This window comes from Populus alba, chromosome 1 (assembly GCF_005239225.2).
Source record: "Populus alba chromosome 1, ASM523922v2, whole genome shotgun sequence".
Classification (NCBI taxonomy): Eukaryota; Viridiplantae; Streptophyta; class Magnoliopsida; order Malpighiales; family Salicaceae; genus Populus; species Populus alba.
This window is the reverse complement of record NC_133284.1, coordinates 14,656,141-14,681,172: the sequence shown is the minus strand read 5'-3', so window position 1 is coordinate 14,681,172 and position 25,032 is coordinate 14,656,141. Positions and strand designations below refer to the sequence as shown.

At 32.0% G+C, this 25,032-nt stretch overlaps 2 protein-coding genes across 3 annotated transcripts; both read right to left on the bottom strand.

Annotated features, from left to right (window-relative positions):
• Window positions 1–2,511: 2,511 nt before the first annotated feature.
• On the bottom strand, window positions 2,512–6,091 carry LOC118039168 (peroxisome biogenesis protein 19-2). Its single transcript, XM_035045780.2, has 5 exons — window positions 5,833–6,091; window positions 5,693–5,741; window positions 5,300–5,609; window positions 3,151–3,467; window positions 2,512–2,904 (listed from the first exon to the last, which is right to left on the bottom strand). The coding sequence occupies exons 1-5, from the start codon at window positions 5,870–5,872 to the stop codon at window positions 2,859–2,861; spliced, it is 762 nt and encodes a 253-aa protein (XP_034901671.1). The 5' UTR covers window positions 5,873–6,091; the 3' UTR covers window positions 2,512–2,858.
• A 1,124-nt stretch (window positions 6,092–7,215) lies between these two features.
• On the bottom strand, window positions 7,216–15,351 carry LOC118039166 (protein transport protein SEC16A homolog). Of its 2 annotated transcripts, none has more exons than XM_035045778.2 (13): window positions 13,193–15,351; window positions 12,628–12,951; window positions 11,651–11,779; window positions 11,447–11,569; window positions 11,145–11,315; window positions 10,554–10,679; window positions 10,336–10,470; window positions 9,899–10,026; window positions 9,712–9,820; window positions 9,314–9,625; window positions 9,068–9,223; window positions 8,667–8,965; window positions 7,216–8,258 (listed from the first exon to the last, which is right to left on the bottom strand). In XM_035045778.2, exons 1-13 carry the CDS (start codon window positions 14,888–14,890, stop codon window positions 7,703–7,705), a joined length of 4,266 nt encoding a protein of 1,421 aa, XP_034901669.1. In that variant the 5' UTR covers window positions 14,891–15,351; the 3' UTR covers window positions 7,216–7,702. The 2 variants fall into 2 exon arrangements, with proteins under 2 accessions (XP_034901669.1, XP_034901670.1); XM_035045779.2 differs by having other exon boundaries at window positions 9,068–9,217.
• Between the last annotated feature and the right edge of the window lie 9,681 nt (window positions 15,352–25,032).

Here is a 25,032-nt window from a genome sequence, read left to right as displayed (position 1 = left end):
TGGAACCTAATTAATTTGGTATTTTCCATGTATAAATGGTATGATGACCGAACCAGGTCCATGAATTTGGTAGCATACAGAGTCAAATGTCATGAAACACCATGACTTGTTGTGCTAAAGCATCATTAACATTTAGACTCAATAGACATAATAAACAGAAAAACTTACGGTGAAGAGGAAGACCTTGATGATGGGGAAAAAAGGAGAGGGTTGTTGGTGAAGAGGAAGTCTTCAATCTCGCGGTGGTTGGTTGATTGTTGAACTTTAATTAACAAGCATAATTTAGAATTTAGGTCAAAACATGATCATAATTAGTCATAGGTTTTTTAAGGTTAGTGAGAAAAAATGATGAAATTGTATTGTTTTATATTTTAAGTTAAATAAAAAAGGTTAAATTATAACAAAGGGTTAAATTATATTTATATAAAAAAAAAAATATGAGAGAATGCATTAAAAAAAAATTTCAAATGTTGTGTTATAGCTCGTCTAATCCCCTGTCCGCATCAAGAACTTAACCAAGTCTAATAATTTTTTTTTATTAAACTTATATTACACCTAAATAAAAAATTGCAAAAACAAAAGTCTCATAAAAGAGCTTAGGTCCACACTCCTAAGCTTTATATTATTTTTAATATTTTTAAGAAGTGTCGTCCATTTTTTTATTTTTAAAATAAATAAATCAGATGATATGTTGCTTATCTATCCAGAATTCAGCCACATTGTGGTGGTTGGAAAATAAAAAAACAGATATATTTTTTCCCAAAACATCCTCTTTTTTAATATATTTTAACAAGATAAAAATCTCATAAACACCCTCACATCACATAGAAAACTAACCATGAAACTCCAAAAACAACCCCAAAACATGAAATCAAATCCGGTTAAATTTTTTTTCCTTGACTTGATCTAGTTTTTTAGGTAATATTGAGGTTTAAAACAATCATCATCCAACTTCTTTTAACAAATGAAACCCATAGACACTGATATCAATTAATTTGGTGGCCGAAATGTGTGAAAATAATGACTCTCTTTCTATACTGGAATTCGATGAAAATTTCTATCTTTTAAAAACCAAAAATTTAAAAATAATAAAAATGAAGTGGAGTATCAAAATTGAATTTAGAAAAACATAATGAACATAAAAGATCTAATTTTATAAATTGAGGGATCAAAGTGTGTTTTTTACGACAACTTTAAATACACCTTCCATTTTTTTATGCCTTTTCTAAGTTGGTCCTCTATCTTTAATTTTATCCCTAGCCAATAAATTTGAAGTAATTGGATGCTAATTTCACAATTAAAGGACACAATCAAAAAATAAAGTTAAGAGACCAAAGTGAAAAAAAATTAAAAGAACACAACTCCAGTCCATAATATATCGTGAGTGTGTGAACAGTATTTCATTATTTAAACAAACCCTTACGCTTTAGTTTGTTGTGTAATTGTTATAATAATATAAATGGAGGTGTTTTCGCTACCAATTGGTTAGTGGTTAATTATTGGTCTATGCTACCGTTATGAGTTAAATTGTTTTTTTTTTTTTAATATAAAAAAATATAAAAAAATATTTAGATGTTGTTAATGTTTTTTCTACTAAAAAAATTAAATTAATGTAAGAATTGATTTGTTGTAACGTGATTTTAATTATCTTGATTAGTTCAAAAACAACTTGAATGACCGGTAAAATTACAGTTTGAATCAAAATAAATATTTAAGAAAAGATTTTTTAATAAAAATTTAAAGGACAAGATTAATTTTTTTTAACATGTAAATTTGCATACCAAATCATGATTATGATATCTACATATAAAAATAAATTAAAATAAAATATAAAACTTAATTTTTAATAACATCAATGTTGAAAAACTGGAAGGAAAAAAAAAAACTAACACTATCTGAATAGAGTAAAAAACCCTTTAGTTTTTTTTTTTTTTTTTTTGGTTAATGAGAAGCATCTCCCCCTTCAAACAGGCAGAGGATGTGGTAAGAAAGCCCCCGTCCCCTCCTCCCTGGAGGAGATAACATGATTATGTTTACGCTTACATAACACTAAACCTCCATGAACGAACTTTAAAACACCTAAAAGGTCCTCTGTAGGAGCCATCTTCTATTAATCACCCTGGAATAAAATCCAAAACCTTCCAACGCCACTTTCCATTTGCTTTGACATAGGAAAGAGATTTTACTCCGTTCAAAGGCTCTTCAAATATGGTTAACCAACTTTGAGGTAATGCCTGTTTTTTGTGTTCATCTCAAACAGTAAGCTGCACCCTTACGATTTTGGTTTGACTTGGATCGATTAAATTCGATTGACCTATATGCGAGTCAACTCAGCTCACATATTCAAAGAATCTGAAGTGACCAAACTGTGAGTAAATTTAGTCCCCCCAAGTAACAAAGCATTCTGATAACGAGGTTTTGTAAACACACAGAAAAAGAAATGAGAAACAAGGTTTCAAAGACAGTACCTTCCCCGGCATAATCTTAGAATTGGAGTCTGAAAAGCGCAAGTGATACTAAAGATCATTTTCAATTAGTTCACCAATAATATCAATGTTGTTTATACACAGGGTTGTTTCAAAGAAGCACCAAGCAATTTGTTGTTGAATTTGCTTCAAAAGCCCCCTTTCCATAAATCTAGGTTCCAATTTCCAAGAAACCCTCAAATCAGATACAACTTACAAGTTCAAAATGGATCAAAAGCCCTGGTAATTGAACACTTCTAATTGTTACAAAAATTGAAAATCCTTAAAATTTCACCAAGCTATTTTTATTTTGCAGAAACATATCAAGAGAACTACCTGTCTGATAGAGGGAAACAGCAAGTGAAAATGGGAAACAAGAGGAAAGGAATGGCTTCACATTATGCAACAATTCCCCTGGGCCTCGAGCATCTCTGGAGATCTGCAACACAAGGATGTTGGTCAGCTATCAGATTTTTTTTCTTTAAACTTTGAGCCAGATAATTTTCCAGTGAAAAATCAAGGACTCTTGCTTCCTATTTTTTCCTTAGCGAGACAGGACTAGACCTAAAATCCCATTCCAACCCCACCCTTTGGCACTTGATCCAAGGTTCGAAGAGGTTTAAAAGATGAAAAGCAGAGATAGTCATCCAAGAATGCCAAAAATTACATATGATAGTTAACTTACATTTGGCCGAGATTAGCAAAGTCGATATCAGGAGCAAGCTCTTGGACAATATCATTGGGTGGTTGGCCACATTCTTGCATTTTCTGCATGAGATCAAATATCTTGTTATAGTTACTAGGATCACTGTCGTAGACATCATTAAGATCTTTTATGAGTTCATATTGATGTGAGTAACGCTCATGGTCTTCTTTGTTCAGACTGGCTTTGTGTTCTTCCAACCACTTTGGATATCTTTCTCCAATTTCTTTCATGGGTTCATAAAGAATCTCCTTAGATAAAAGCTGTTGCATCATGGTCTCCACAATAGATTCCATGTCCTGGAGAAGAAATTAAAAGGAAAAAAAATATAACAAGTTATAACCTACAAAATGAAGCGCACACGCCATCTATAGGAGAGGAAGCATGTTTGCATAAGACAAATGAACAACGTTACAGTTTCAAATGCTCTATGGCCCAAATCCACAATTTTCATCACGGGGAAGAAAAGGAACAGTAAAAAGACTGATGGGCAGTGGATATCCAGAGAGAGAAAAGGTAACCATGCAGAAGAGCCACCTAAAGCTTGGGGTGCCAAATTAGTTTCCACTTACATTTCAAACATGTAAAACCAACAGACCTTGCCTAATCTCTTCCTCAGAGTAACATGTCAAACTGATATGACTCCAAAAAGTAAACCTACTTTGGTTTTCAAAAAAAGGCATCTCAAAGTATTCTTAGCAAGTGAAGCAGGCCATTGACGGATGCTCATGCTACTGAGGCATAAAGCTCAATGTTGGTATTGCCGCAAACATTACACTGAATTCCAGTTCTGCCATGAACCTTGTCATGTGAAATGAAAAGGCCCCCAAGACATTGCTCCATAGTTGAATAATATTTGCCTCATACCTAATAGTGTTTAAGAGGTCAACATTACCTTTAAGAAAGAAAAATACCTTCAGTAACTAATCTTTTTACATCTCAAACAATTCCAAATCATGGATTGAGGCAATTAGCCTATTATAATGCAGAGCTCAACCAGCATTGTGCTTAACTACACCACATTCAATATGAAACACAGAAAGGCGCATAAGGCATATGAATTTCACTTGTTTATTGATATGTATAAAATATAAGTCAATATTTTGAGAGAAGATCCTAGATCGATAAGTATAGCAAAATAATACTGCAATAAGTAATTTACAAGATACACATAACCTGGTCCAAACTTGAATAGCAAATCAGAGCTTTCCATCCATTTCTAGGCCTATCTAAGATGCTTGTCATGAGAAATCAAGCAACAATAGAAATATCTACATGTTTAGTGCCTTTCACCAAAATGAGCCAATGTGGTGTATAATTTGGGAAGCATCCAGAGAAGCGATTAAGGGTAAAGATGCAAGTCAGTCTAACTACTAATTGTGTCACAAGAATGCCTAGTGTTCCTTGACAGATTCTGCATTCTACAGAACTTGTGCACCCTGTGTTTGTCACTTTTCGCGAAGGTCAATAATAACATCTATAGGCTACGCCAAAAGAGCATCACCCAACATGCAATGACTAAGCCTAGTAACATCAAACTTACTGCAAGTAAATTACCACAAGCTTTTGACAGAAACGTCCTTTAATTCCTTCAGTAGAGCAAGGTTTTCCTATCCGCATACAGAAACAGCTTTACAAGTACAGAATCAAGCAAGGGAGCCCTACCTGAGTGATGATCAACTATTTTCAAATATATGAAACCACAACACAACCAAACTAAACTATTTTAATAGGAAGGATAGCAGAAAAAATTGGCATCTAAATTTCCTACAAGCTCTTTACCATTATGAACGAGTCAGGCAATATAGCTATTTTTAAGCAAGTGATCGAATTTGTAAACCCCGTGACCCAAAACTTAAGACAGAATGCACTAAATCAATCCCCAATTACCAAACAAAATCTCACCAATATTCATAACCACAATTATCGAACCTAAAACTAGAAAGTGAACTAAAAGTTATCCTCCTGACAGGAACGAGGAATAAGTTATGTCATGTAAATCAACAAAAAAAGCCTTCCTCGGTTCTAACCACCCTAAATCTCAACAATAAGTCATAAACCATAGAAAAACACAATTGAAAGGAAACAAAGAGAAAAGGCAAAATGATGTCAAAAAGGCAAAATGATATACCTGAGAACCAGCAAGCTCCTCAAACTGCTTAACCCAATCATCCGTAAATGCATCCTTGGTAGAATCATCAGGCTTAGAAGCAGCTGTGACAGACTCCAATCCTTTAACAGCCTCCCTAGTCTGTTCTCTAAGCTTATCAAGAGCCTCCTCAACATGGGATTCTTTAGAAACCTTTTTTTTTCCTTTTTTCTTGCTTTTTAAGTCAGGCAATCCCATTCCCAACCCTTGAACACCAGCTGGCAATGAAGGAAGACAGGTCCCTTTCTCTTCCTCTTTCTGCTTTCTGTTCTCTTCATTACCATCTCCACTTCTATAAATTAAGCCATAATTTTCACAGATCACCAATATCTATTACCAAAGATTAAAAAAAAATTAAAAAATGTTGGGACAGACCTTTGAGAAGCAGGAGCAAGGTTGAGAGTCTGGAAATCATCAACAGCACCTGTAAAGAGATTGAAATATATATAAAAAGAATTGTCAGATTTTTTATAGAGAAAATGAAGACATGGGTTTTAGAGAAAGAGAGAGATTACTGTCAAGGAGTTGTTCTAAGTCGTCGTGTAGGTCCGCCATGATTCAACTAATAATCTCTGCCCCCACCTCTCTCTCAGCTGATACACCAAGCTTTTCTTCTTCTTCTTTCTTAGTCTTTGAGGGAGTTGTGCTTGTGCTTGTGCTTGTGCTTGAGCTTGAGAGAGTGAGAGAGCGACAGCGATTCAATGTCTCTCTTGTGAGTTTGTGACAGCACTACTCCTTCGCCGTGGATTTTTTTTTTTTTTGCTTTTATCTTTTCTTAATTTATGTTTTCCATTTCAATTTTCTTCTCCCAAAATATCTCCATTCTAAATTTGTGGTAAAAATGAATTTCGGTATAATTTCATTTAATTATAAGTGTGCTTTTGAATTATGGATCAATAAAAAAATAATATTTTAAGAACGTATTTTTTATATTGATTTGATAAATTTTGAAGTCTTAATAGTTTTTTGTCATTTAAATCTAAAAACTCAAAGAAAAAAAGTAAATAATCTTTTTAATTACAAGACTAAATAATAAATAGCTATTGGTAAGTAAATATTAATTTAATTCAAAACACATTTGGAAAGATTGTAAAATATTTACTTAAGTGATTTTGTTCTTATATCTTTGGGATAATAAAAAAAAAAAAGATTTGACAGTGTTTTTACTTTTCTGAATTTTATATGTGCGCTAAAGCCTCAAAATAACAAAATTATTGTACATAATTCATAATTACAATAATAATTCCATCCATAATACTCAAAAATCAAGATATTTCATGAACACAGATTGTTTGAGGCATTTCGTCAAACAAATTCTAAGCATCCATCAAACTATCTTAGGAAAGCTCTCAAAATTAGGGCTCAACAACGGAGATGGAGACAATTTCAAGCTCCATAACAAACTCAAAGCCTCAGTGGAATTGAATCAACTGATGGGTGATTCTGTCCATGGGGGCACATTACAGGCTGATGAGGGAAATGTTGCTGCTGAAGAAAGAACAAACGAAGCGTCAAAAATGCGCGGAAATAACAACGGATTTTTGGAAGGTGAGGTGAGAGAATCCATGCCCGCCTAAATTCATCAAATCTAGAGAGGAATCCAACTCAATTGACCCTGATTCTTTCTACTTCTTCATTTTTTTTAGTACGGTGTTAATTTCCTTCCTTATCCCAGTCCGAGACTAGAACAACCTTCGCTTTCTTCTTTGTTTTCGTTCTGTTCCTGCTCATCTCAACCTGATTGTTGAATGGATGTCTTACCTTTTGACATAAAATGTTACAAGATTAAAAAAAAAAAACAGTTCATTCGCACATGCAACTTGAATTCTTAGCCCATTTTGGCCAAAAGCAGCCCTCAACCAATAATTCAACTTCTGAAAGCATACATTGGCATACAATTGAACATAAAAGACGTTTTATTTTTCTCTTGTTTTCTTTTTTTGGAAAATGAGTACACTATGTTTCCCCTGGAAAGGACCTCTGAGCCCGAGGGGATTTCTACTAGCTACTTCCAACGGACATTTCCTCTTCCCAATAAATGAACAAATGAACTAACTGTACAATGGTGCCAACGCAGGGTTTCTTTGATTTATGGTTAAAAAACCAGCTCCTCAAACCTCTGATGGTGGCAACTCCTGTGACATTCAAACAAAATCTAGGCTTAAGATTACAGTAATACATTCGCCATCTGCATTTGAACATACATTTAGAGGAAGGGGGGGGGGGATTGTGGAAATTTTGATAGAAAACATGTTTTGCTTCTCCATGACCCGATTCTGATGCAGCACCGCTGAGCATCTTCCAGGATGTGCTGGATGGAGCCCGTCCAGGTATTGCATCGACCACAAGGAACAAAACTTGGTATGTACATCTCCATTGCTCAAATTAAAGTTCCACCTCATGAAGTTCATCTCCAAAACTGCTACTACTTGGCATTCGCATCATGGATTGGTTGCTAGGCATAAATGATGAAGGGGTCATGCCCAAAGCCTCCCCTGGAGATTTGGATTCCATCGCCGTAGGAGGACTAAATGAATCACTGAAGCTCCCACTCCATGAAGCTGTTCGTCGTGAGTTGGATGAAACCATGTCTTTCCCATTTATCATATCCCCCTTTCTCGTAATGTTATCCATGCTTGGAAATCTTTGCATAGCCATTGCTGATGAAGACGTGGAAGGCTGTGGATAATCATTCTCCTTATTGAATGTAGAAGGTTTTTCATTGGTTGCACTGTCTTCTTGTATGTTTTCTGCTATAGCTTCCATAGAATATTCTAATGATGGTGCGGGTGAGGGTGAGGGTGAGGGTGAGGGTGCGGGTGCGGGTGCGGGAACAAAAAACTTCGCATTTGAAGCAACAGCAGGTTTGACAGATGGAACAGACGGGGACTGGAACAGATTTGCTGGTTTTCCACCACCTTGGTTAAAGGTGTCAACATACCTATTAAACACCCATGATTGATATTAGTTTGTATTAATTAAATCACTTCAAAAAAATGGAACAAAAGTCCTTAACCTGGACAAGTAAATCTTCTTCAAAGCTTATTATATCAATTTAGCCACCCATTTCAATTGGATGACAAGATTAGGATTTAGGAACTCAATGTACATTGGAGTTCCAACTGGATAACAAGAATTAGCCATATTGCTGGGCATTCCACAACAATATGATAGAACCTTCGTGTGTTTTTTCCCTAATCCACTCTTCCCCCGTACCAACAGATTCTTGGTAAAATAAAACAAAAATTTACCTTAACTTCATCTATTCATCAAAAATTCTATTGACAAGCATCCTAACTTTCACGATATTCATTATTTAGAGAAGAAAAAAAGAAGGCTTCAAAATTACCTTGCCCGTACACCGATGCGCCCACGAGCCGAGAATTGATTTGAACTGGCTGGAATAGGCGGAATCCCTGAAGGATGGTCTGTTGAAGTGGGACTCTTAAACGTTGAGTTCCCATCAGTCAGATACACTTCATTCTTCAAAGCGGATTTCAAGTTGTAGTCAGAGCCTCCATTCTGGAAGCCTAGAGTTGTTGGAGGGGGTGCCAAGGCTGCTGCTTCAGCTGCGGGTTCAACACCTTCCTCCACCCATCTCTTGAGCTTTTCATCATAATAAAATTTGTTCTTATCACCCAATTTAGCCTTCAGTCACAATACAAATGATGGTTAACAAGAGTACCAGGAGATTGTCCATAGTTTCTCCCTGACAAAGTCAACAGAAATCACATATGAAAATCAATCTACCTGTTTATCCGAGCGAGGCCTTAAGACTAGCCCTACAGTTTTCTGCAAAAGCTGTGATCCAAAACCAAAACGACCAAACCGAGATGACCCCACTGAAGCTGATGCCTTACTTTGTGTGCTGGAAGTAGTTCCTTGTGTAGATGAATCAGCCTGATCCTACCACAAGCCAGTAAGAAGACGTGATATAATTAACATGAACATCAAGCAATTTAAGTCTAGTATTTCAACTTGCAGAAAATAACACACCTGTCTTGGACTTCTACCAAAGTCTGGCTCTGAAACACTTCTATTATGCATTGTCATTTTATTGCCATCAGCTGCCCATTCACTTATGGGCTCTGTTGAAGCAGAAGATATTAGCGATGACATGGTCATTGTTGACTGACTACCTGATACTCTGGGAGCCACCAGTTGGTGATGGCTATCTGGCACACTTCCTTGTGATGCTGATGGTGCGGGTGGTGGCAGGCCCCCAACAACACGATGTGCAGTGCTATCAAAAAAGTTGAGCAACTTGCCAACTATCTTTCCTGGAGCCAAATTTGTGGTGAATCCACCCTGAAAAATAGAATATTTGATCATGGTCAGAATACAGAAAAGCAAAAAAAAAAAAAAAAAAAGTAGAGTTCATGATAAATTATTACCTGCTGATGGGCTCTAATCCTTTCCTCAAGGGATAATACTAAAACCTTCCATGTTTCTACTTCAGGAGCTCGACCAGTTTTTAGGGATTTTAAAACAGCCTGACAATACCTAAATAAATTCACCAGATTCAGATAACTGAAGGACAAATTATATAACGCACCTACTTCAAAATTGTCATCCCCTTACTTAAGTGAATCAGAGACTTTGCCCACTTCAGCCAGCATGTATGCATAGATGAGCTTATATGGCTGAAACGGTAGCAGGATAAACTGGGAGTTACCAAGCACCTTTGAGTATTCATACAACTCAGTTCTCTGTCAATACATCCCATTAAATTAATCAAGTCAGATTCCATTGAAGGAGAGTCGGTGTGTGAAATCATACGAGAGAGAAAAGTTGAGTTTGAAACCGCAAGAAACATTCCAAAATGTCACCATTCTCAATTTTGCTCATAAAGATTGGATTCTGATCAATGATTTGTATAATTAACCAAAACCTATCTATCCAGCCTAGAAGTGCAGAACAAGTTGTTCGTTTGCATTGGAAGCAACCATCCCATAATAAGCTACCGTAAATAAATCATAAGTAATCGCGGGTAAGGGTTGAACAAAAGAACAGAGCACCTGAATAGCCTCTGGATTAGCATATGTTCGGGGATGCTTCCAGTGATCTGCTCCAATTAGGCATAGCCTTGCAGTGTCTGAATATGACTCAAAGTTTGCATCCGCTATTAAATAGCAGATGTGTGCAGCAGTAATCTGAGTAATCACTCTCATGTCAGGTTCAGGATACAGGATTTTCAATAGAAGGCACCAAACAAAGGACCAAAGAAAATAGATACCTCACTTCTATCCTTCCATAGGCAATCTCCAAGATGCATGAGCACGAGCTCATCATCTTTTGTTCTGTTTGCAGTTATTACAGCCAAATTCTCTTCCCAGTCATCAAGCATTCTGTTTGCCCCAAACTGCAATTGATAGCAAAGCATATATAAAATTATACACCAATAAAAATTGGTTAGAAATTTCAGCTTTTGATAGGAAATAAAAATGGCAAAAGTAAATTACAAGCAATTTTTTTACAAATTGAAAAGATGGCAGCGACATGACAGCTACATCAAAGCCTATAAGCATTCAGTATCCTTGTGAGCAGGACTGAGGAGAAAGCTTAGTTATTCTATGTCTTGAGAGCTAACAATATACCCATTATGTGGAAACAACAGAGTTGATATAGCCGGTCAGTAGTGTTATCAACAAAATCCAAAACACAATTCTCTTCTCTTTGGCTTCATTCTCAAAGGTTCTCCATCACTACAAAATATCCTCTCAAGTTTTTTATAGCAAAATATGTGATTTTAACCGAAAGAATCCACAACATAGCACAGGCATTCAGCCCTTAATATAGTAGGACAATTCATGCATCACTATCTCACCTGGACAGGTTGTTGAGGGATACTCAAATCACCAGGAAAGCCACCATGTACATTAGAATCTGTGGAAAATACCTCAGCTGGTTGCCCTGCTATTAGCAAACATAATGTTCGCAAAGGAGAACCAGCTACCAGCTGGTGAAGTGCCATTAGCTTGACAGTATCAACATAGTACTGTATCAACCCAACCCCAAAAACATGCAAACAGAGAGAGAGAGAGAAGCGAGTAAATATCTGAAAATCTTCCTTGTACACAAAATTATCTGAATAAAATCAAAGGCATCAGAGTAACATAGACGAAAAACCTGATCACCAAGCTGTGACGCAAGAACAAGTGCTGGTCCCCACAACTGGCCTTCTTGTGCACATTGTAAAGCCTCTTTTTTTCTACCAGAAACCAGAAGATGTTGTACCTCAGAAGCAGTTGCCTAGAACATACATCAGAATCTTTTACAAGACATAAAATGTCAATACAATAGTGAGAAATAGCAAAGTAGTATATGAGATACCCTAATTTGTCCTTGAGAGGGCATATTCTGTAAGCAGTGGTCAAGGGCACCATACTCACTGAAGTGTGTGCTATTCTTCTTGGCAGATGCAAAGAGTTTTGCAACTGCTGATTCCGGAGCATCGCTCTCCTACAAAAATACAAATGATATTCAAAATGCCAGGTTAGTCATTTCTATATGTGGCTATTCAGATATGATTGCAAGGCAACAATATTAAGGACCCATTTTATCATATAAATAACAGTGTAAGGAGATGATGTGAAACTCAATGATGTAACATCAAATATCAAGAAAGTAAATATTAGGAACTTCATCAAGAGAAGGAAAATAAACCCACAACAAACTTGTTGCATCATTAATTGGATTATAGTGACACCAAATGCAGGTTGCTTAAATGCTTCCGGTAGCCCATGTGCTGTCATACGTGGGCCAGACCACCTACTCTTTTCTAGTTTAGAAAATTAGATACCCCATGCAGCATGCCCTTTCAATTATGTCCGGCCAAGTCTCTCTGAAATAAGCAAGGTAAATCAACTCCCAATGGGCTTGAAACAGTCTTCCATTTTGAGACATTTCAAACATCTTTTAGAGAAACATCAAACAAGAGCATGAAAAGCAGGGAATCCAAGAGGAGATAATTTTATTTCTGGCTTTTTGGTTGGAGAGAGGGAGAGGCATTTCATAGCCTTATGTTTACAAAGACTAACCTATCAAACTAAAGATACATTGCAAAAGTGTTTTTTTCTTACTAACTCGTCACAGAACAAACAACAAATGCATACAAGTACTTGCTTTGTTAAAGGAATCGAATTAGCTCATACAAATCCAAATGGGTGACAAAGAGCATAAATCTGCAAGGGTCAAATTAAAAGAAAAGTAACAGATACAGAGTGATTTATACATATATATATATATATATATATATGTATGTATGTATATGTATAGATAAACATTGAAAAAAGAAATTTGTAATTTACCTTCAATAAATTGTCAGTTCCAAATGGAGATCGAAGTTTTCCATAATGCTGACAAGCTATTTTCAGTAAAGCAAGAAGCAACCTCAATACTTCGCCTTTTCTATGATTTACACCAAGTGATTCAGAGTGTGCAATTCTCTCATCAATCCACTTATTCAATTCTTTATTTCCAACATTTCCACCCACCAAAGGACCTGGAAAGGACTGTTGGCAGAGAGCATGAAAATAACTGCAAGTGCCCCCTCCAACACTTGAAGCATTATCACTACTTCCTAAAATAATCTCCATCAAATTCATAACTGAGATTGAGCCTCCTACATGATCCTTCACATGAAATAAGTACACATTTTTAGCCCATGAATATAACCAGCATTCAAGAAATTTAAAAAAAAAAAATTAGTTTCTTTTAATTTATGAGAGAACTGACACAAAATCCCAAGCACTTTTTAATTCTCGTTCTCACCAAGACTTCTGGCTACCAAATTATCAGTTAAGAGAAACGCCCATAATGTGAAGCAAAAAAATGAGAAAAAGAACTATGAAAGAGAGCATTTCAGAGCCTCACCTGGCTGCTGAAGGATGTTTTCCTAAGAGAACTGCTATCTTTCATTACTATGAGCTTCCCACCAAATCCAAAAGTAACCAGTGCATGTGGAGGACGCCCAGCAGATGATCTCCCAGTGTTGGGAGCATAAGAAAACTGCTGGTTGCTCTGAAATGATTGATGGGGAACACTTGCTTGTTTCTGACTGCTAAAGTAATCATTTGAACAGATTGCTTGTTCATTCTGTTTTACAGTTTCCTGATTACTCTTCTGACTGAAGTTCCCGCCATGTACAAAACTTTGTGACCCAACAAATCCGTTAGCCTCAGCATAACCTTGACTTGCTTTGTCATATGATGGAACTGTCCCCGAATAATTAAAAGCATTCTGCTGATCCACATGGTTGTTCATGGACACATTTGAACCATATAAATTCTCTAATTGCTGGTTTCCACCAAAATTCGAAATAGTATCTGTCTTGGCAGCAGTCTGAGGTTGCCACATATTCAAACCCTGTTGATTGTAGCTACCATAAGACTCACCCCCGCTGCCATGTAGGCCTTGGCTATTATAGCCCTGATAGCCATACTTCTCAGCTTGTCCGTACTCAGCATTCATGCTACTACTATTTGGGGAATAAGGATTGCTAAATGCGAATCCATTTTGATTCTGCTGATCATTAGTTTGAACAGTTGTTGATTGTGCAGATGGTGTGTAACTGTCCAATGAGCGCCATTCTCCCACCATTGTATCGTAATACCAACCAGGATATTGTGGGTCAAAAACCATATGTTCAGGGTAACCATTATTATTCCCTACGGAAACCTGATTCCAGCTAGACACACTCTCGGTTGTACTTGTCTCAGCCACGGTTCCCACCACAGACTGTGAAGTCTGCTGCAAATAATTAACTTCTGCTTTCCCATCAGAGAATGAGGCCGAAGCAGCCACACATTCAACCCCCAAAGCACCATCAACACTCCCTTGCATGCTTGCTGTTGCATCAAAAGCATCCACTTGATACCACTGCCCAGTGTTTGCATCATGCTTCCATCCAGGATACATGTTTTCCCAATACTGACTGCTACTCAAGTCCTGTCCATTCACACTCTCCATCACCGACCCTCCATAAACTTGTGAACCATCTTGATATTGCTCATAACTGACCGAATTATCCAAACCTCCACCACCCCTATTCTCTACATTACTAGCACTTTGAACTATATTTGCAGGAAAATCTTCTGAACCACCTCCAAAATCATTAAAAAAATCAGAGGACGAACCAAACCCATGATTCCCATTGTCCGCAGAATCTGCGTAAAACGAACCCCACCCCACTTCCTTAACCCCTGATTTCAATGATCCACTGCTTTGACAAACAGTAGTCTCAGGCACAACCTCCGATCCAATCCCATCATTATTTGACTCAATCACCCCATCAGACGAGCCCAACGAATTCCCTGACTCCAACGCATTGCTCTCCTCCGCCTTCACACCATCCAATCCTGCACCATCATTTTCAACCTTCCCTTCGAACCCACCTTTTGTATCCTCAATACTGAGATTGGCAAAGGCTTTCGCCTCATCAGAATCACTTCCCTCTGTGAACTTAGGGCCCGAATCCAAATCAGGGGGCCCAAAATCATCATCAACTAACTTATCAAAGAAATCCTCATCCGTCTGATCCTCCATCACGTTAAATGGAGGATTCGTAGCCATCTAAAATACCACTGATCTAACCCTAACGATCTACAAAAATTTTCAAGACCAATTTAGCCCTAAAATTTTCCCTATTTCACACCCAAAATTCGAGCTGTGATTTAATCAAAACACCGAGATCCAAAAACTAAAAATATCTAAAAGGCCAAAATCAGAGAGATCTCTCTGTAATTAGAGAAGTATAACTTAAGATCAAAACATAAAATACAATAAAAAAAAATTAGGAATCTGGGGATTGAATCGAACGCATTGGAAATAAAAGGAAGGAGAATGAGATGTACTAACTTACAGATCGGATCAGGGATTGGATGAGTGAATCTAGAGCGAGAGAGAAAGGAATGGAGCGAGAGAGAGAGAGGGAGAGAGGGAGGGAGAGGGAGAGCGTTCGACTTGGCACCACCTACCCAACAAGAGCAGGTTCCGTTTTTCCTTTCTTTCTTTCTTTCTTTCTTTTTTTTCTAATTAATTTCTTGTTTTATTTTATTTCCAGAAAAAGAAAATTGTCATGGCAGGTGGGGCTGTGCATACTTGTTAAGTTCCCGTCCGATATTGCAAATTATCTGGTATCAACAAATATTTAGGAGTTTCTTTTATCGTTTAAGATTATATTTTATATTTTTAAATATCCGAAATAAATATTTTTATATAATTGTTAATAATACTCTTGTTTTGTTTAAGATGTTTGAAAGAAAAAACAAAACAATATGCATCTTTTCCATCTAAAAAAACATTTCATATTATTCTATGTTTTTATAACTATTATTTATTTATTTTATTCATAAATGAATCATGGTATATTTGTTATTGGCTCCTTCATTTATAAAATTCTAATTCCATTCATGTTTGATGCATTCCACAAACCATGTCATTCCATTGATTATAAAGTGATTTTGTTATTATTTTACTCATAATATTAATTACATCTCATCTAATTTAATTATTTATAAACTTTATTAAGTCTCATTATTAGATATTTATAAATAAAGATTTTGGTCTATTGATATGAAAACTGACATTTTTTTCTTTTTAGGTGATCTTAAATATAGCTAAAATTATTTAGCAACATATTTACACTAATATATGTGCGTATTATCTTTGTTATTTTTTTATATATCTTTATTAAATTAATAATTTATTTGTAATTTAATATATTTAATATTTTATTTAAAAAAATTTAAATTAACAAAAAAATAAATAATTTATTTTAATTTTTAATTCTTTTAAAGCCAGTTTGTTTTTGTATTTTAAAAAATATTTTAAAAAATATATATATATATAATTTTTCTTTGCTTCAATTTTATTGTACTTTCATATTATTTTGATATACTATATTATTAAAAATAAATTTTAAAAAAATAAAAATATATATTATTTTAATAAATTTCTAATTAAAAAATAATTATTATTATAATATCAAATGTGCTCTTAATAGGTATATAGAAATGAGAGAATCTCAAGTATTATTTTGAATATATAAAATTAGAGAAAAAAATTTAAAGTTAGCATTCTTTTTTCTCTTATCATATATGTTTAGAGGGTTTAGAAATGTAATTGTAATTGTTTTTTTAAAATATTTGTTACTTATAAATACATAAAAATAATATTTTTTATTTTAAAAAATTTATTTTTAATATTAATATATTAAAATAACTAAAAACACAAATAAAAATTCAAATAAAAAATCTAAAATTTTGTAAAATAAGGTTTTTATCGCGAAAACAAAACCCTCCTGGAAGTTAAGAGCATGTTGACATGAATTTAGAGCCGAGAAACAGCTCAATTTCGACAACCCTCCAAATTCCATGTAAAGCACCTACGACCAGAAAAAGATCCAAAAGGACGTTAGGTGAAAGCACTTGTGTTGAAAGCTGCTTGCTCCATGGCATCAAGTTATTTTTACAGCAATGTTAGTTTTTATACAAAGGGAGTGTTGGAAACGAAGGTAAACTTGTGTTTTTAAAAAATTTTATTTTATTTTTTAATTTTAAATTGTTTTAATATACTGAACTCAAAAATCATTTTTTAAAACAATAAACGGCTTTGTTTTTCAAGCTTCAGCCATGTAATTTATGCAAGGAAGCAAAAGCGATGCTTAGCTGGATGAAAGGTTTTATTTGGAATTGCGAGAGGTTTTGCTTTTTTATATTTTTTAAAAAGTATATTTTATTTTAAAATATATTAAAATACTTTTTTATTTTTTTTATTTTTGATATAGATATATTAAAATTTAAAAGCACTAAAATTATTAATTTAATATTTTTTTAAGCTAAACACAAGTAAGTATAAGTAAGTATAGTTTTAATGGTGATGTCAAATGATATAGTTTGTTTAGTAATACATTGCATTATGATTTTATAAAAAAAAAAAAAAAAATTGAAAATGAATTTAAATGATACTTTTTTTATTTTTTTCTTTAATACTTTAAAAACCATAAAAAATCTAAAAATATTAATCTAATATTTTTAAATAAAAACATACTTTAAAAAAAACTGCTTAAATCATGATAATAAACTAAGTTTTAGGAGTGTTCGAAAATATGGTAATTGTTGTTTTTTAAAAAATTTTATTTTTAATATCAAAAAATAAAAATAATTTAAAAATAAAAAAAATATTCTCTTAAAAAAATTACTTTTAAAATATAAAAGCATACAGAATTAAAATGTACAAGCCTTGTAACTTAATCGTTAAGGTTGTGATTCCATGTTCAAATATGCCTACGCTAACTACCCAACGTGCGGCCAAGAATTATGTTCCCACAGTTAAACTAAACAGTACTGAGTAAGATTACACGGACACTGTGTTATGAGAGAAAAGGAGTGGTGTAAGCTAGACCACGCTTAGCTATCAACAGGTGATTGCCTCGCACAATATTATGTATCGGTTAATTTTTTTAAAATATAAAATAAATATTTAAGTATTGTTAATATTAGTTTTAGTAAAAAAAAAATTAAATTATATAAAGTTTACTTGATATAATCTGATTAACTTTGCAAGTTCAAAAGCAATGTGAATAATCTATAAAATTATAATTTGACTTGAAAAAAATTTTTCAATTATATATTTTTTTAATATTAAAATAACAATATATTAGATTGATTTTAATCAACACGGGTTATAAGACTATAATAATTCATAAAAAACAAATTATTATAAATAGCTAAAAGAGCTCAGTTTTTTATTGTGGACTGCACAGTGCAGTCCACAGTAAAAATTGAGTTGTCATTTTTTTTTGTTCGTTATTTTTTTTTTAGGTTGTTTTTTTCTTCATTTTTTTTAATGTATATTTTTTTAAAAAAAAAATTTTGTTAATGTTATATTTTTTTCTATCTCAAACTTTTATAACACGCATTCTGGGTTTAATGGGTTAACCCATATTATTTTTTTTTCTTTCTTTTTAATTAATTTTTTTTTGTTTAATTTATTTTGTTAAATTAATTATGGGTTAATTTGGTTTCATGGGTTAACCCGTTAATTTTTTTTTTATGCAGTTATCAAACTTTCATGACGCGAATCCCGGGTTTAACGGATTAGCTTGGTTTGAGGGCTAACCCAATTAATTCAAATTATTTTTTCTTTTTCTTCACTAAAACACTATCCATGTTGCTTAACATTTTTTTTTAAGTTGTCTTTTTTTTAGCTGTTTTTTTATGCCTTTTTGAGAAATATTTTTTTTGCTTCTTTCTTTGTTTTTTTTCTTTTAACAAAATTTTTTGTTTAATTTAGTTTATTAATGTTAAATTTTTTTATTTAGTTATTAGATTTTCATGACATGTTTTCTGGATTTAACAGGTTAACCTAAATTTTTTTTTCTTTTTATTCTTTATAATTAATTTTTTTTATTTAGTTTAGTTTGTTAATGTTAAATTTCTTTCTATTTAGTTATTAGACTTTCATGACACACGTTTTTCATATTTAACGAGTTAACCTGGTTTGACAAGTTAACCTAGAATATTTTTTTTTTGCTTTTTATTCTTTTTAATTAATTTTTTTTCATTTAGTTTAGTTTGTTAATGTTAAATTTCTTTCTATTTAGTTATTAGACTTTTAAGACACATATCCCAAGTTTCACGGGTTAAACTGTTTTCACGAGTGAATCCAGTTAATTCTGGGTTGACCTGTCAATTTTTTTATTTATTTTTATTTTCATAAATTTTTTTGTTTAATTTAGTTTGTTAATGTTAATTTTTTTTATTTAGTTATCAGATTTTCATGGCACAGATCCTGGATTTAACGGGTTAACATCATTTGACGAGTTAACCCGGATTTTTTTTTATTTTTAATTAATTTTTTTTTTGTTTAGTTCAGTTTGTTAATGTTCACTTTTTTTTTTCGTTACCAAACATTCATGACACGGATCTGGGGTTTAACGGGTTAACTTGGTTTGATGAGTTAACCTGTAATTTTTTTTTTTTTTGCTTTTTTTTCTTTTTAAATTAATTTTTTTCGTTTAATTTAAATTGTTGATGTTAAATTTTTTTTTTCTATTTAGTTATCAAACTTTCATGACACGGATTTAGAGTTTGACAGATTACCCTGGTTTAACGAGTTAGCCCAGTTAATTCTGGGTTAACCCATTAATTTGTTTTTTCTTTTTTTATTATTAAACTTTCACAATGCGAATTTAAAGTATGACGGGTTAACCTGATTTGAAGGGTTAACCCAATTAATTTTATTTTTTTTCTTCATTAGTTTTTTTTTTCCTGTTGGTTTTTTTTTTTTTTAACTAATCTATTTAATTATCACACTGTTATGACACGACCTTGCAGCCAAATCCACGTCCAATGCTATTGGGTCTGGTATTGCAGTCCAAACACTTTTATGCTAAGGGTTAACCCAAGTTTAATACTATTATTAATATTATAAATATTATTCTTAGGTCAGGTTGCAACCAATCCTAAGACTTTTGAGTATAACTTTGCAAAGAAACCTAACACTTTTAGATGTTGATTATTTTTTAAATGCAAAAAATAATTGACCCTCAGCATCGCGCGGGCATGTAACTAGTAAAGTCTAATTTCCAATATATTAAATGTTAAATAATGAAATAAAAAAAATTTAATTAAAAAAAATTTAAAAATTTAACCTGAGTTAACTTGTCAAGCTCGCAAATCAAGTCACAAGACCGAGATAACCCCATATAAAAAAAATTGAAATAAATTAAAATTTTCAATTCTTAATCAGCCTAATATTAAAGGATGAAACTAGAAAAATCAATAAAAAAAACATAAAAAAAGAAGAAGACCAAAGTCAACCTATAAAGTCCATGACTCAATTTATGATATTAAGATAACCTCGTTGAAAAAATCGACCTAATTTAACCCAAATTACTTGTTAAATTTGCTGACTCTGGTCATGAGATTAAGAGAACCACATAAAGAGCAAATTAAAAAAATTATAAAGCTTAATTCTCAGTCAATTTTACCAAACCCGATGTTAAACGATGAAATTTGTAAAAAAAAAAACTAATTAAAAAAATAAAGCTCTATTTTCGAGTCACAAAGTCAGAATAGCCTCATAAAAATCAAATCAAAATAAATCATGAAGCCTAATTCTCAATCAAACACAATATTAAATAATAAAATTTTTTAAAAAAAATCAATTAAAAAAAAAGAATCAACTAGATTAACTTTTAAAACCTGCAATCTAAATTATGATATGGGAACAGTCTAATAAAAGAAATCAATGTTGAAGGAAAAGAGACCGAGATAACCTTTTAGAAATAAAATAAATAAAATAACTTGATTTAATTGGAGTTGAGATACCAAAACCCACAATCCTGATATTGGGACCAAGATATTTTTATAAACAATAAATAAATAAATTCAGAGATTATTTTTTAATTTTCTAAACAATAAAAACTCGACAAATCATAAAAAATATAAAATAAGATGAAACTTTTCCGAAGTTTTTGAATGAATTTCTATGTATAAAATTAGTGTGGTTCTCGAAATGTTTATATATGTTTCTCTCAAAATTAACATATTTTATGCTTTAGTTTAGTTAGATGTTACGCATTCGACCATTCAAATATCTTGAGAATCGTATTAAACCAGAGCAAATAAAGGTATATGATTTTTTAGGGACTTCAAAAAAATTTGGGATCATTCCAAATTATCTTCAATTTTCTATAATTTTATAAACATTTAATTCAATAAAAAAATAAAAAAAATACATCTTGATCTCAAAAAAATTAAAACTATTTTGAATTTTTATCACCGCATGTAAAAATCTTTAGTTAAAAATATCAAAAAATAATAATTTTAAAGGGGTCTTCGATTAATAATAACATTCGAATCAAACAAAGGGATAATAGTTGTCTAAAACATGATAATTCAAGGACAAAACTGATCAAATTAATAGTATAGGTCTTAATGTGCCACGATTATAATATCAAAAGGGTAAAAAAGTGCCATTAAATCGTCATGAATGGACATGGATACTCCAATATAATTATAAATTTAGGATATATTTTCTGGATACGAAGCGTCACGGATAAGCTAATTTTATATACTATACCAAAGGTTTACTTTTGCAAGATATAAAAAATAACACCAAAATTAAATATAAGCATTAATGATATAATTTTTTTCTCTTTGAAAACCAGGGCTACCTACCTAAGAAAACCCAACGACAGGCCCAAAAAACAGTAGCCATTCAAGTTTAACGAAGGCAGCCCTGTTGCACACGAATTTACTTGCTTCACCGTTCATTTGGAATCAAACTGGATCGTTACTAAACTTTGCGGTGGTTCTAACTGTGTAATTGAGAGTTTGGCATGGTTTGTATAAAGTATATTAAAATAATATTTTTTTATTTTTAAAAATTTATTTTTGATATTAATTACATAGCCAAAACCTTAAACTGCTCCCCTTTGAAAACCCATAGTAACCAGAAATAGTGATAGGCCCAAAACAGTAGCACAGGCCATGGAGCCTTGGTTAGAAGGCAGCTGGTATAAATTTATATTGTTTTTTGTTTTTGTGGTTTAATCGTTTTTTTTTAAAAAAATATTTTTTTTATTTTAAATTAATTTTTTATAGTGTTTTTAAAATTATTTAAATATTAAAAATATATTTTTAAAAATAAAAATATATTAAAAAATAACATCTACTGTAATCTTATAAACCGTTTGTCTCTGCGTTTGGTGCAAATTTGAAATTTTTTTTTTTTGTTAAAATTAAGTTTGGTTTGTATTTTTTAGATCGTTTTGATGTGCTGATGTCAAAAATGATTTTTAAAAAATGAAAAAACATCATTGACATATATTTCGACACGAAAAACTATTTAAAAAACAACCGCTAACACACTGCCAAATACGCTTTTAATGACGCCCTTCCCCTTCCTTGCAACGCACAAGTCTTGCCGCACCAGCATCCTGAGATTTTGCAGAGGAACGAGACAGGGACACGTGAGCCATATTCCCGCCACCACAAATACAGAAAACGCTGCCGCTTTCGACAAAATTCCTAATGTCATCATCCCTGTGTTTGTATCGTCTCGGTAAAGAAAAATAAAACTTACGCACCAGTTGGAAAAAACCTCTAAAGCCATCCTTGATCAGATTTTACCCACAAGTTTGCTATAATTAATCAATTCAATTTGACTGTACTAACATTATTTTTTTTCAAAAAATAAAAGAAGAGGAATACAAAAAACTTAATTTTCTTTTTTTGAAAAAAAATAATTGCAAAACCAACTTTTATCTGAATTTCATTTTTTATACACGTTCATGAATTAAATTTTATATCCCGGATCAAATAATTTTTTTTTAAAATACATTATTAAATATGCAAACTGTTATCAAATATGTAAACTATATAATAAAAAATATAATTCATAAAAGTACGAAGAAAAAGTAAAATTACGAGAATTCTTGTAATTATCTCAAAAATATAAAAAATCTTAATAAATAAAAAATATCTAACAATAATTGGCCATTATGTTTTTTTAACTTAAACTTTTGAAAATGTTTAAGAAAAAAAGTTTGAGATGGTCAAACAAGATTTTTAATTGTTAAAGTAAAATCCTCAAAATATTTATGAGAAATAAAAAAAAATTCTGAAGTGCTCAACCATTATATATAAAAAAATACAATATAAAAACATAAAACACAATATAAAAAAAATTAGGAATAATTTTTAATTTTAAATAACTTCAAAGAAATGCGTAGCCATTAAAGTTTTTGTTTCTTAAATATCTCAGAAAATCTCGACCTGAATATATATTTCTTAAACATCTTCAAAAACTAATAATAAATTTTATAATTTATTAAATTTTAATCTGATTGGATTAAATTAACAAAATTTGCAAACACAAGATAAAACTTGACAAAAATAATTTTAGAAGAATTAATCTATAAAATTGATAGAAAACACACGAAGGATTTTGGAAACTTTAACGTGGCAACGAATCGCTGTAGTCGTAAAGATAGCACAATGTTCCCCACGACAATCATTTATCAAGTTCAAAGCATCTTTGGAGTTGGACTCTCAACGTATTCTCCACTCATTGTAGTGTCGTTTACTGTTTGTCCAAAATTATTATTTATTATTTTAAATTATTTTTTTTTTTAGACTTTTTAACACATTGTTGTTAGAAATAATTTTTTTTTTAAAAAAATTAATACATTTTAAAACAAAAAAAAACATTTTAAATAAAAAATTTCCTTGCTCGGAATGGCTGAGCATGAATTCATCATCATTTACAAATTGATCACGCCTGCTTTGTTCCCTTACTGTAGAAGTGGTTTCTCAGCCACAGAGAGACCGTCGACAACCTCATGATAAAAAAAATCCATGATTGGTTGGTCAATGGCAAAATCATCCATTTCTCTCTTCATATCTAACCATTGACTGTTTTGTGCTTAACACAAAAATTAATGGGACAGTAATTATTACTGTTTCCCATGCTTGCTCGTAGACTAAAAACACAAGATTTATTCTCCCAACGACATGTTTTTTTCACTTTTATTAGATCGTGAAGATGATAAGTAGTTGATTATATCTTTCAATTAAAATATGTAGCTCACTTCCGATCATATGTTGGTCCTCAAATGTCAATATAATTTGAGAGGTTTTTTTTTTTAATTGCGGCAGCTTCTTACTTTTTTAAAATATATTAAAATAATATATTTTTATTTTTTTAAAAAAATTATTTTTAACTTAAATATATCAAAACAATGTATAATAATAATAATACAATTAAATTTAAAAAAATAATTTTTTTTTAAAAACACTTTTTAAATGCTATCTAGTAGGATCTATTTATGTTAGGCATGTCTAGGAGGTGAGTAAGGGAGCATTTGAAAATATAGGTTAACTCGTATTTTTATATAAAATTATTTTTTTTAGAAAAATAATTTTTTATATATATTTTAAATTGTTTTGGTATGTTAATAAAATAATATTATTTTAATATATTTTAACATAAAACATATTTTAAAAAATAATTATAATTACACTAGACAAGATAGATAAGCACGGTGCGTGCCATGGCCCGTCTACAGAAAACCATGGAAGGGGACCAGTGGTCGACGGAGAAAAAAATTATGCTAATCGGGTGGCTATATTATTTGGAATATCCTAGTGTGGTTGTTAACGAGTTAACGAGAGTTAGCCACCTGTCGAACTCGCCCCAAAATCCAAATGAGTAAGGTTCATAGTTCGGTCCTTTACCTAGATTAGCAGGAAAGTGTCAATTGGGTTAAATAGCGTCATTGATATTTCCTGTTAGAAAGGAAAAACAAGTGCCAGAGGTGAAAAGCAACTGTTCTACTGCATTAGTATTAAATGAACAGTGACGTATACTGTTTTGGTCAGTGCACTGTTTAATGTGGATTTTTTTTTTTTACAGCTATTTTTTAATATTTAAAATATAGATGAATTATAAATGATTTTTTATTTTTAATATTAACACTTTAAAATAATAAAAATATAAAAAAAATAATTAACTTTAAAAATAAAATTAAAAAAAACTATGGTTGCAACGTTCTCCACCTCAATTATATTTATATACAAGAAAAAAAAATTAATTCATTAAAAGGATTATTATAATAAACCAAACACAAGTAGATCCAGTTCATTTTCCATTATGATACTTTTGCTTTATCACTTTCCCCGGAATTATTATTACTACTTAAACCC

Bases quoted from the DNA above. Each gene is read 5' to 3' on its own strand.
- LOC118039166 (XM_035045778.2), bottom strand. From the start codon at position 14,890: ATGGCTACGAATCCTCCATTTAACGTGATGGAGGATCAGACGGATGAG. The intron at 10,027-10,335 runs GTGCTCTGTTCT...ATGTATTGACAG, and splicing joins CTAATCCAGAGGCTATTCAG to AGAACTGAGTTGTATGAATA. The intron at 9,821-9,898 runs GTAAGGGGATGA...GAATTTATTTAG, and splicing joins AAAGTCTCTGATTCACTTAA to GTATTGTCAGGCTGTTTTAA.
- LOC118039168 (XM_035045780.2), bottom strand. From the start codon at position 5,872: ATGGCGGACCTACACGACGACTTAGAACAACTCCTTGACA. The intron at 5,742-5,832 runs GTAATCTCTCTC...ATCTCTTTACAG, and splicing joins CTTAGAACAACTCCTTGACA to GTGCTGTTGATGATTTCCAG. The intron at 3,468-5,299 runs GTATATCATTTT...TTTCTTCTCCAG, and splicing joins AGGAGCTTGCTGGTTCTCAG to GACATGGAATCTATTGTGGA.